At 41.1% G+C, this 13,706-nt stretch overlaps 1 protein-coding gene across 1 annotated transcript; it reads left to right on the top strand.

Moving 5' to 3' along the window:
- Positions 1-8,075: 8,075 nt before the first annotated feature.
- irx5b (iroquois homeobox 5b) lies at positions 8,076-10,174 on the top strand (the record flags this gene model as incomplete). The annotated part of the gene is made up of 3 exons (XM_084451159.1): positions 8,076-8,318; positions 8,727-9,129; positions 9,504-10,174. The coding sequence occupies 3 exons, from the start codon at positions 8,076-8,078 to the stop codon at positions 10,172-10,174; spliced, it is 1,317 nt and encodes a 438-aa protein (XP_084307285.1).
- Between the last annotated feature and the right edge of the window lie 3,532 nt (positions 10,175-13,706).

The raw sequence follows: 13,706 nt of genomic DNA, 5'->3' as shown, positions 1-13,706 counted from the left end.
ACGTGGCCCCAGTGGCCAAGTTCGGTACTGCAGGCTTTGGGGGCAAAAGGCAAAATTTCCCATTGCCCATAATGAAAAAAGAAACAGCTGGGGAAGGAAACACATTTTTTTCTGGGTATCATTCTAGGTTACAAAATAAAAACTTGGCTTTTAGCCATCAAGTTTTGACGCATTGGGCTCTTTTTTTTTTTAGAAGCCACCGGGAGCCGTATAAACCAAGTAGAAAATCGCCTAGGCTACACAAATGTAATCTAGAAACACTGGCGCATTGTCGAGTCAGTGCTTTCCTGTTGTGCGTGATGATACCCAATGTCTACATATACACACAAGTGCAAGAGATTTAGCCATCCACACACTGGTCGGAATATGTCCATATGTGGTGCCATATGCAGCATCACGCATGTTGCAGCCTATAGCCTACCTGATCCGATGTCCTTGTAGCTTGGCTTATGTTGGAAGAACCTCTCAGGCGTTACCCACCAGAATCAGTGAACCCAGGTGCAACATTAGAACTCGGGATGAACGTAACCCTGTGGCAGCCCAGAGACATGTTGTTTTGGAGAAGCCTCATAGGGGAGGTGATCTTGAAAAAAGGCTTCACCAGCGTGAAACCTTTTGGATTTATTTCCTTTCGTCCCCCAATGGTTAATGATTAGATATCATAGGCTACAGCCTATTCTCTTGCTTCTGCTGATGTTACAAGTTAGTTGGTGACTGGTCAGGACAGGATAGGAGCCAATGCTGATTGTCCAATCATATTGTGCTAATATGTCATCATCAGACTGTTATATCTATCTGTGTTATCATTTAATGAATCCAGTTGATTGCAGTAGCCTGGGAAGTGTTGTTTGATCGTTTGTCAATAAAACACTAAGTCTCGTTAACAGCAACTCTGTCGTCTGTCTGATCCATCTCCATCATCTGCACATCGTTTCAGTCATATCCCTATACTGTTATAGTATATAAATAATATAGTATGTGCAGCCGCAGTACATGTAATGTTGTTTTCTACTATGCTTTTGCTCTGAATAGGTCAGATATGAGTACATGGAAGAGCATGTTATATTTAGGAATTAGTTCTGTTAAACATTGATGACCAGTCTCCTTGTCTCCCTATGCACACTACTGTAGTTGGGACGAAACTGTTTCCCGATGTCTTTTTCATTTGGGTAGAAGACTTAGGGTGTTGGGGGGGTGTTCTACTCGTTCCTGGGGGTTTTCCCATCTCTACCAGATTTACTTTTCATATTCATTTATTTGTTTTCTTTTCCTGACACTAACTATGCATATTTCCACTCACAGTTGAGGCATACAGTATGTTATCCTACGGAACTGTTTAGAGACCTGATATTTTCAGGTCATTGGGTCAGATACTGCCTCTCATTCTCTTAGAACATGGCTAATTTAACAAATAAGATTAGTGTGGATTGAATTAGGTTTATCTCGTGGAATGTAAAAAGACTGAATGGTCCTATCAAAAGATCAAAGATATTTTCACATATGAGACCTATGAAAACAGACATTGCTTTCCTACAAAAGACCCACCTTCGAACGTCAGATCATATCAGATTATGGGGTAGTGGGTCAGTTCATGGGTAGGCCAGCATTTTCTCTACAGTCTTGACAGCAGAACCAAACGGGTGGGTATCGTGCACAAAAGGCTTAATTTTACTCCCTCTGATATCATATCGGACCACAAAGGTAAATATATAATTGCAGCGGGTACACTTTGCCAAATACCGGTTCTCTTTGTCAATGTTTATGCCCCGAATTGGGACGATGCCAACTTTGCTACTGGTCTTCTGTCATCTCTCCCCTTCGTCAATACCCATCACTTAACTTTTGGGGGAGACCTTAACTGTGTAGTCAACCCCTTATTAGACCGCTCAAGCCCTAGGCCTCAATCACAGTCAATGATGTCTAAGGCTTTTACCACGTTAATGGAACAGAATGGTTGCATTGACCACTGGAGGACACAAAATTCCCATAAAAAGTTGTTTTCTTTCTTCTCCCATGTACACCACACATACTCCAGGATAGATTGTTTTTTATTGATAGCTCTCTCATGGGAACAGTGGAATCTTGCAACTACTTGGCCATTGTTATTTCAGACCACGGCCCTGTTCATCTAGATTTGAACCTCTCCGGGTGTCAAAGAGAGTGACCATCCTGGAGACTTAACGCTCTTACGTACTCCTCTCGGCCCATATCCCCTTCGAAATTTACCTCAAACCGAGTTATATCCACTCTTAAAATCTGGACGCCCACCTGGCTCCCTAGACTCCACTTTTTCGGTTTGGAAAAGCAAAGACTTTACCAATTTTGCTGATCTCTGTGACAATGAGGTCTTCAGTAGCCTGCAAACATCAATACAAAATACAATCTCCCAAGGCACAGTTTATTTTGTTTTACTTTCAGGTTACTTTAAGGTTACTTTCAGTGGCCTACAATACTTCCATGGGAGACTCTTTACACACTTACACACTTTACACACTTGTACCTATGATCCTATCACACACTGGCTGGTGTGCAATTGTTAGCTTAGCAGCTGCTAGCTCGGGTGTCTTTGCATGTGTTTAAATGACAGTGTCGTCCGTATACATTTGAAGTTCTACATCCTGACAATGTTGCGGGAGATCATTAATATACAAACTAATTAACAACAGCCCGAGCACAGACCCTTGTGGAACGCCCATTGTACATTTCATGATACTGGACAAAGCATTACAAACACCTATGGGGCTCAAAGGTATAATGTACTTTCTTAAATTTGAGAAGATCAAATTCACCCTTAGAGGTTCGACAAACAGATTCTTCTCCCTAAGGCAACCTCCGCATCCTTTCTTATTTTGAAAGTTTACCGACTCTTCCATCTGACTAATGTTATTTTCTGCTCCACTACTCCACATATGACCAGATATCTATCGGAGAGAGATTGATATAGTCTAGACCTAATGAACCACACTTGATTCATCTGAGCCAATTTATACCTCAAATGTGTTATTCTGTTTGAGAATGTGCGTATGTGTCTCGGGGGGGTATATACAGTACTTATGTAGGTATATTTCTTTAAGATGCTTTTGTCATTATTATTATTTTTGCCACTGTTGTTGTAACCCCCTGCATCATCTTATTATCTTATGTTACTTTTCTTTCTGTCTTTATAATAATTGCTTATTTTTCTGGTATGGAGAAGGGGGGGGGGGGGTAGTGGGGTATATGATTAATAATTGCTTCTTTTTTCTGGTAAGGGGGTGGGGTGGGGTAGTGGGGTATAAGATTAATATGGTAAGGTTGTTAAGGGTGGGCACTGGGGGAGGGATTCAGGGTTTAAAAGACAATTCTGAACATTGCTTTTGTCATTTTGTACTGTAACCTTTTGTTCAATTAAAAAACAAAAAATTATAAACATGTAAATTATATACATATATATATATATATATATAGAATATATATATAAAGAATACCTAAAGATGAAGTGAAGAAACATGGGCAGCCAAGTTTTGTTTTAATTAGTGTATCCGCCCAGAGATTCAGATCTCCTCCAAAATGTAATGGGTTCTAAAATAATTTTCACAGAGTTTTGTGCAAATTATTTTTTGCCTAAACAAACAAACAAAAGCGACTGAAAACATAAGCTACATAAACCATTCATGGTTTGTGTACAGAGGGGCAGAAGGATTATTTACATCCAACCCAAAATGCAATGCGACTGTAGTATTTTAATATATTAAAATGTGACTACTAACAGTCTCCCTACTTTAAGTGTGTTTAGTTAAACAAGAATAGTGTCATATTAATCCATAGTTGGAACGCTGTGCATACAAGGTAAACATTTGTCAGGCCTAACTAAAAACCAAGGAGATTCACAGTTCAGCTCAAATTTAGTTGATCAAATATATCATCGTAAACATTCAGTTCTCAAATCAATGGTGTTACAAGAAAACAAGATGTGAGCACATACTGTACCACCCAAAACCTTCAAGACCAGGGAAAATATGAAAAATAGAACAATAATTTGAGTTGGAAAGTGGTTTGATGTAACAGAATAAAGACCAGATTGGTGGAAAAAGCTGTCAGAAAATCCAGGCTTTGAACTTGATCAGAGGCATTGTTTAAACAAAGAACAAAGCCAGCAAATCTGAAGAAGGATGGACTACCTGCAAGTTTGGAAAACAAAGGGGTTGAAGAAGAGTAGACATTTGGCAGTGTGAGCGCTAGAGTGGAGTGGGAACAGTTGAAACCCATGAATATAGATGAGGGGGTGAGACGTGCATATTTCCCATCAGGCATTGTCTCTTACTCACCTCAGCTGCCTGAGTGATTATCACGGCTGGGATGCTGCCACCTGGCTCCCAGGAATCATTCCCGGAAGGATCCTCAGTGACTGGTTCCTGCTCTGGGTTGTATTTGACAGTGGACAATTCTTGGTCTGATTCTTGTTGTTTGTATTGGCCGTGTTTTGAAGTTTGATCTATGTGAGGTGATGGATCAAGATCTTGAGCAACATCAAGATCTAGCCTGCGTGTCTGATTGTCCCGGAGCTCTGCAGCATCTGAGCCGTTCACATCATACTGACTGTTCTGGTCTTGATTGTTCTGGTCTGGATCCTTGTTCAGGCCACTGAGCCTCTCTTGATCTCTCATTGGGTCCTGGTCTAGGCATTGGTCCCTGCAAGGCTCCTGGACGGGGTCCTATACTCCAGACATCTAGGGCCCCTGGTTGAATGTGGTCTTGGGCGTTTGACTGGTCATGGGCTGAAACAAGTCGGGGATCTGGTTTGTCAGCTGGAACCTCATCTGGACCTGAAGGTTGGCCCTGGTCTTGAGTCAGGCCATCATATAAGGAGTCATCCTGACATCACTGGTCTGGTTGTGAACCCTGGTGTAGATCATTAATTCTCTCTTGGACTTCTTCAGGGTCTTGACCTAGGTTTGGCATATGAGGTATTTGTGGTTGTGGAGTTGACCCTGGTCTGGATGGATAAGTGTGTCTTGGCCTTGTGCTGGACAGTGGTCTAGATCATATAGTCTCTCATGGTCTTCTAGTGGACCATGGTCTTGATTATAAAGTCCTACAATATTGCTAACATTTGAAGAGGAAATCCAATGGATAGTAATTATGAGTGCATAACTACATTCCTTATTTGGATACTGTTAAATGGGTGTATTTTCAATAAATTAATCACACTCTTCAGGCTAAGCTAATTTGTAAAGAATCTAAACATGAGGACGGCAATTCTTTTCATCTGTAAACCTATCCTCACAAAATAGTGAGCATGCCTCAGAGAGAATGAGAAAATTAGATGATGAAATTGAACAGTGTGTTTCCTTAAATATTCAACTTTGTTCATGCAAAGTTTCCATAAGGTTTCGATATGTTACATTCAACTCCATTGGTTTGCTCCATTGGTCTGTTCCGTTTTCTGTCTTAAAAATTAATTATTTAATATGTTTAGGAGACCCACTGTGAGAACTTGTATTTGGATTAATAATTAATTACACACACACGCACACACACACACACAGAATTGTCCCCTCATTTTCTAATATATCTCAACCATTCATACATATGGAGGTGGAATATGTGCTCAGGGAATTCCTCCTAGCGGTAGATGTTGACCCACCATTACTGTACATTATGTACAGCAGCAACATTGCACCGCACTCAAAGATTAAAATGATTATGAGCATGCCTATATGGGCCTACATGCTCATAGAAGGAGCAAGCTACTTGTATGCATTCCCTCCCCCCAACAGCAGCAGTGCATGAATGAAGAGATGCTTTAAAAAAGCGTGAAAATGCCATCTCAAATCTACCCAGCCCATCCCCGGCGTTCGGGCTGAAAAACTGCCTATGATCCTCAAAATGATCTGCTCATCACCTGCACCATTTCCCCGCGCCAGTCAGGAGTGTAGCCATGCAGATGCTGTGCTCGCAGAGGCTCCTTAAGAAGAGCGCTTTCACATTACTCAGGCTTCATTACGCCCAATCAATATTCGTTTAGTGGCCGAGGTTATTGACTCATCCTCAAATCAAGGCACTCTCTTCTCCACAGCTCCTTCACACTGCTCAGGTAATTTGTTGTGTCATTAAGGAGGGAATATTATCCCAAGTCTCTTCCAGAGATGTAAACTGTAGATGATTTTTTTTCATTTCCCCATACTGCCTGTTTAAAATGAATGGGAGAGAGACAACTGCTGTTGTAGCTAACCTGTTGTAGCTAACGCTGGAAATGAAATTGAAGGTAGATTGTTACAATAATATTGATCGTACTACACTGAAGATGATTATTCCATTATATTCTAGCAATTGTAGCTACCTTTCCACAAGTGATCATGAATGAAGATTCCAACACCAGTTACTACTGTATCAGTCTCTCAGTTCACTGGCCAACATAGAACAGGTGAAGTTTGCCTGAAAGCTTACCTGGGGTCCAAGTCACACACACCAAACTTAAATTGATGGCTGTTAGTTATAATATAAAGAAAATTAATGTCACAATCATGACTTCATCAACAATGGCTACAATGTTGAGTCTGATTAAAGTCCCGAACGAGTTAAGAAGCACTTAACTGAGTTAAGAAGCACTTAACTCCAAAGTACTTCTTAAATCCCAGGCAAAGGGTTGCTTAAGAAAGGTCTTTATCGGGAAACCCAGCCAATGTCACTCAGTGATGACTGACCACAGTCGTCCCAGACATCAGGCAGGCTGAGAAAGATGTCACTACTCCGTTAAGCAGTTCTCTAATTACAGCAACCACAAATAAGCTTAACAGCAGCTGTGTGTGTTTATGAAGAGATATCACAGAGGCTTATTGTAAGAGTGCCGTACTTGTTTTGGGGGGGGGGGGGGGGGTTCTTGATATATAATTTAACTAAATGGGCCTCAGGTTCCATGGTTATTTTTATATGAACGCCAGAAACTTCATAGTAAACCTACAAGCTGCTGAGGATAAGGATTATGTCATTACTGTCCACTAAGTAGTGTCCAGTAGTGATGTCAAGTGGTCCAGTATCAGTGTGGTTCCAGATCAGTTCCAGGCTGACTAAATGATGCTTTCACCATGCAGTGATGCACTGTACGGAGCTGGTTGTAGGCTTACAGTAGTTAACCTTTTGTTTACATTGGTAACATACTGTTTCTATTTGTAATTGCTTTGTTTGATGAAATGTGTGTAGTGTTTTATTATCATATTTAATTGTTTGTGTATGTACTTAATATGCTTTATTCTTGTAAACTTGGCTCCGCCTAAAAATAAAGGCTTGAAATGAAATGAAATGAACCAAAATTAATCAAAGCATATAAATCAAAGCAAAATTCACTATAGGCCTTCAATTAAATGTCACTATTTTACAAATATTTTTGGGAGGACGTTTCTCTAAACACCAACAGAAACCTACATGATTTTTGTTTGCATAGGATCAGGCTGCAGTGGAAGTGGCACAGTTGTTCAGGTCGTCAGGTCAGGGAGCGATTAAGGAGGGCAAACAGCGACCCCTCGTGGTTAGCGGGTAAAATTGTTACGTCAATGATCAATAGACAAAACAAAACAATTGACAGGGAGACAACTTATTTTGTATTTTACACAGTTTCATCTTGTTAGTGGACCTAATTGATATGCATGCAGGTGAAAGTCAAGTCAGTGTGTGTGTGTGCGTGTGTGTGTGCGTGTGCGTGTGTGTGTGTGTGTGTGTGTGTGTGTGTGTGTGTGTGTGTGTGTGTGCGTGCGTGCGTGCGTGCGTGCCTGTGTGAGGCTGCCTTTCTCCACGTTGACTCCCCTTTCAGGAGGAGCGCGTTGGATTCAGAATTCTCAATTTCGAGCATCTGGCAGGCTGACATTCGTAACGCGTTCCACTGGAAAGCCGCTGACCACTATCCTATCCAACTGGCCGGCTCAAAAACAAACAGTTTGCAGTGATATTTAATGGATTGTTATTTTCCTCTAAAACGTGTAGACTGAGGGAAAGGCAGAATCTTTAGATGTGATTTTCTTCACGCGCAATTCGTCTATGTGCGCGTCTTGGGCGAAAGCGCACAACTAGCCCAGTGTGGCTCACTTCTGGAAGTCACCATGGCGTATCCTCAGGGCTTTCTGTTCCAGCCGTCTGTCTCGTTGGCTCTTCACTCCTGCCCCACGTTTAGTTCCAGCATGTTATTAGGACCAAGGACAGAGGAACTAGGACGCTCGTCTTCGGGGTCAGCTTTCGCCCCATATGCAGGGTCAACTGCGTTCAATAGTGCATCTTCTGGTTTCAACTCTCACCTTCAGTACAGCGGAGAGCCTAGGGTGGCAGGAACGTTGAACTCGTTTGTGGTGAGTGTAAAAAGATAGTATTGATGCATGCACGGTGTCTGAAAGTTGTGAATCAATACTTGGAAGAGATAGTTTTGATACCTCACCAATTACGTGCGCGAAAAGCGCTGCTTAAAAGACGTAAAACGGCTAAAGATTGTCGAATAACCTAAATATCTACATGCATATGACGTCGTTATGATCTGCAGGGTCTTTTATACGGTATCAAACAGGCACTAACTTTAAGCTTAACCTTAGTTGAGTATTTTACAGCTAAGTGAAATGTATAGCCTTGTCAACTTTTTTCCCACGTCGTCTAAACATTGTTTTATTTTAAAAGTAGGCTACTATTCTACTTAAACAATGTGTAATCAAGTAGAATGCATGCAGACTAATTTTGTCAAAATAACTAACTTATTTACTTTTTAGGGCTCTGCATATGATCCTTCATCAGGCATCACCAATTCTTTAGAATATCACCCTTTCGGTGGGGCCATGGGACCATATCCGTATGGAGATCCCGCATACAGGAAAAATGCCACAAGGGATGCGACGGCCACTCTCAAGGCGTGGCTCAACGAACACCGCAAGAACCCCTACCCGACCAAGGGCGAGAAGATCATGCTGGCCATAATCACCAAGATGACCCTCACCCAAGTGTCCACATGGTTCGCCAACGCGAGGAGGCGGCTAAAGAAAGAGAACAAGATGACGTGGACGCCCAGGAACCGAAGTGAAGATGAGGAGGAGGATGACACCATTGACCTGGAGAGGAATGATGAGGATGAAGAGCCGCTCAAGCCATCTGACGAAATTGGAGCCAAGGAGACAGGTGCGTAATAGGCTAGATAGTTTCCATTCGCATACGCTATCAAAATGCTACATTAACAGAGTAGCCTGATTTAAACTGTACTTCACTTTTAGTTTGTTTAAGTAGGCCTAGTAGTTGGTCTAAAACATAAAACATGTAGCTTTTTTCTTTAGCCTTTAGTCTAAAACATAAAACATGTAGCTTCTACTTGCTGTGATAAAAAAAAGCACGTAGCGTAAAAGTTAAGGCCAAACGCTGTCTGATCATTTTAATATTTTAATTTTCTACCTATAAATAATGCACTTGCTAACAGCAATTTTACGACTATTCTTTGTGCAAGTAGGCTACAGTTTGTTTAATTCCCACACGATCTAACCTATTCCGTTTGCTTGTAGCTGGACAGCGTCCAACTTCGGTGGGGATCCCTTGTGAGAAATACAAAGAGCACAGAGGCGGTAACGTGGAACAAGTCGCACCAACTGATTCGGATTTAAAAGACCATGGGGATAGAAGACTGTCTGAAAGGGCTGCCCAAGCGTGTCCCCAAACTCTGCAACTTGGAGTGGAGAGGATTTCGGAGTCGGTGGACACTGCGAGTCCATCGCCGAGACGCACGAATGACACTCTAATGTCCAGCAACGCAACTTCAGTTATTCATTCTGTCCCCAAACCCAAACTGTGGTCGCTCGCTGAGATCGCAACCTCTTCGGACAAATGTAAAGGAATTAGCGATACTCCCCAAACCGCGGGAAATGGACAGCGCACAGAGATGACTTTGCGTACAGCCTCGCCATTACGGGCCTTTCCTCACAGTGCTGCCCTCTCCAGACACGTCTACTACACATCCCCTATCTTCACTGGATACTCAAACTATGGCGCTTTTGGACACCTGCACAGTAACCCCGGACGCAACATCCCAACCGCGACACAGCTAAATGGATTACACCAGACAATGTTGCAGAGAGCAGAGGCTATGGCGAGAGACAGTAAAGCCAGGAGTCAAACGCAGCTAGATATTTGTAAAGATTTAGCATACGAACTTAAAAAAGGTATGACTAACATTTAGGCTATAAACCATTGGGCGTTATAAATATACTTCCGTTTAATACTAACTACTAACGGTTTGAAAAACATAATGGTAGTCAGTGGGAAAATGTAGCCTATTTTTCTAATTTTCTGAATGTCAAATGGAAACTTTCACATTTGTTTTTTTGAGAATCTTACACAGGGCAGAATCAATTATTTAGGAGTTTGAGTAACCTATAGGATATTCAATCATGAGGCTTTTTTCAGAGGATGTTGTGTGCTTTGGATAGTGCATTTCATAAAGCGCTGTGAAGAATTATTCATTAAAGATAGTTTTATAAATGGACAACTGACCACGGTCAACCACATAGCCTACTGTCTTTCTGAAAATGATACACATGTGTCTGTGAATATTATTATGGATTTAGTTTAGTTTCATTCCAAATTGTCAGTTTACAGGTTATTCCGGGTTCCTTTCTAAGATAAACCATGCAGCTAAACACAGTCAAGAATACGTAAAGTAGCCTAATACTATAGCCTGGTTCACAAAAAGAAGGAACATTAATTAAAAAAAATATATAATTAATTTTAAAAAGTGCTTATGCCAAACACAATATAAAAAAAACGTCATTCCATATGTAGTCGTTCTAAATTTATAGCTAACCAAACAAACATCCTCTATTTCGTGTTAAGTAGGCTACAGTTGGTAAACGTTTTAGACATAAAGTAGGCCGGCAGCTAAGCGGGGAGAAAATAAAATGTACTCACACAACGAAATAGGCTACTTCATAAACGCAGTCAGCATAGGACTCTTAATATCGAAGGTTTACATTTTCTTTGAGGTTATCTTTAAGGTATTACATGTGTAAATTCAGATTTAGTTTTTCTTCAGAAGGAAGGGATTTACCTTTGATACAGCATTTTTCATGAACCTAAAGAGCCCATACCACAACAACAAACATAAGAGTAGAGAAAAAATGTGTGAAACAAAATGCAGTTTAAATTTTTAATATGCAACATTCCAACACTTCCATGGATACACACGTTATATAGCAGGCAATATGGGTGTATATAATTATAGTAGGCTTTTGTTCCAGCTGAAGAATCCAACCAACTGAATTTGTTGAGCTGAATCAAGGTATTTTGCTGATCAGCAGTAGCAGAAGCTTGTGCACACATGGCCTTAAAGGACTTGATCCACTGCAGTGTGAAATATTGATCAGCCAGAGGAAAAAGAGCTATTGTATGTTGGGAGATGTCCCATCCATTATTCAGAAGTGAACTAAATAATAATAGAACAGTTCTAGCAGTCATTTGGGGAGGCACATAGTATTGATCCCTATAAGATCATTCTGAAGGCTGGACATGAGAGGACTAGAGTATAATGCCTTAAAGGTATAATAGAATTATATTTCTGTGCTAAAATATGGTTTAAATTGAAGTTTAGTTATTTTTATAGGGAGAGTGCACATTGATCATCATTTTCAGTAAAGTGCTGGATTTAACCAATCGACTTATTTTCAACCATCCATGATTTGTGCCTAAGCCAACATGTCCACATGTACATTATGAATGCACAACATGTTTACATTAACGTTTTCCAATTTACATTTTAGTCATTTAGCAGATGCTTTTATCCAAAGTGACTTCAAATAAGTACATTTGTCAATACATGTTGTTGAAGATGTACACTATCATCAATAAAGCCGTCTATAAGAACAAGTAGCCTACTGTCAGCAGTCACAGTGCTAGATCATAGTACGTGAGGGTAAGGAGTTGGGCTATCTATCTATCTACAGTATCTGTCTGTCTGTCCGCCCGCCCGCCCGCCCGCCCGCCCGCCCGCCCGCCCGCCCATCCATCCATCCATCCATCCATCCATCTATCTATCTATCTATCTATCTATCTATCTATCTATCTATCTATCTATCTATCTATCTATCTATCTATCTATCTATCTATCTATCTATCTATCTATCTATCTGTCTATCTATCTATCTATCTATCTATCTATCTATCTATCTATCTATCTATCTATCTATCTCTATCTGTCTATCTATATCAAACTAGTAAAGGCGCTGAGTACGGGAGAGAGAATGCACTTAAAGCATAGTGCAACACCATGGAAACTGAAAATGTTGAAGCTGAAAAATCAATGTTTGGAGTATTAGCATGGAAATAAAGAATCATATTATGCATTATGTGGGATGACTCAAAGCAGAGATGTGCTCCATGTGATTGTAACATTGTGGTTAAAGGAATTAGTATAGTCAATGCAAAAAACGATTTGGAAATAGTATTCTTGGTACACACAAAATAATCTTTCCACGAGTTTCACAATATCATATATATAGTATCGTAATACCAAGAAAACACAACATACAGTATGGTCTCCAACTCCAGAGGGTCCTCTTAGCTTACAAACCTACTCGCACCAGTTCTGTTCAGCCAGGACCTCTCAAGTCAGTGCCTGTCAACTGTGGTTTAGACCCAGGCTAAACACTGTCAGACATGGTGGCTCTCAACCAGTAAGAGGTCCACCCTGGGCTAAACCCCCAGGACTCCACCAGATGTTTGGTACTGATACCACCTCGCCCCCCTGCCATGCGGTTCCATTGGTCTCTCCTCCCTCCAGGATCATGGGAGACAGCTGTTCTCTCAGCACTGGCTTTTCACAGGCAGACCACCAGCTAGGCTCTGGCTCTGTGTGCAGCCTCAAAACACACATGCACACGTTTGTTCACACACACACACACACACAAACACACACACACACACACACAAACATACACATGCTCACACAAACACACAAATGCTGTACTTCATAAAAGATGATTCATTAAATGTCTTATTCACACACCTATTGTGGAAATGGAAGGTGTCATTGGGAAGAGCAAATGAAAACGATGTAGCCTACCTGGTCTCAGAAAACAGTGTTTTGGTTGAACTTTGAGAAAAAGCTGTTGTGTTGTTAATACTAAGATAAAAAACACTCCCTACACAGAAGTCAACAGGTGGGCCAATATAGTTCTCACTGAGCCCTTTCAGAATATGATCGTAGTTATGTGAGAGATCTCAGAGCATAAGTACACACAGAGAAATATCCCAAACTTGGTATTCATGCTGTTCCTCATAGTGCCATCCTGATCCCAGTTCATGACTTTGCTTGGAGCGCTCTCTACTGTCAGTAAAGAGTTCCATCAGCTTTGAGATCAGTGCTGAGAGGGGAACAATGGCCAATAGTTATCCTTTGTCCGCATTTATTTACTGCATCGTGAAATAAAATGAAGTGAAAAATGCAAGCATGGTCAAAGAGATAAAGAAAAAAAACTAAAACGGAAATACGCTTTAATGCTCATTCTCCCTCATCTGTGGGTTGCCTGAGCACGCTAGAGAGAAAGGCGGGCCAGATGGTGCGGTTTGCTTGCAGTCATGCCTCCAGTGACCCTCTCTGTTGAGTGCCTCCCAGCTGGGTAGATCTTCCATGTGTGATACTGGTGGCATTCTGTCAGGTTCGGGTGTTGTTTATCGTCATTTAAATCAAAGTGAATTTTGCACATTTGTATATTAGT

Source organism: Borostomias antarcticus, assembly GCF_949987555.1.
Source record: "Borostomias antarcticus genome assembly, chromosome: 16".
NCBI classification, from domain to species: Eukaryota; Metazoa; Chordata; class Actinopteri; order Stomiiformes; family Stomiidae; genus Borostomias; species Borostomias antarcticus.
Note: the sequence above shows the minus strand (reverse complement) of the source record. Positions and strands in the feature narration are given on the sequence as shown.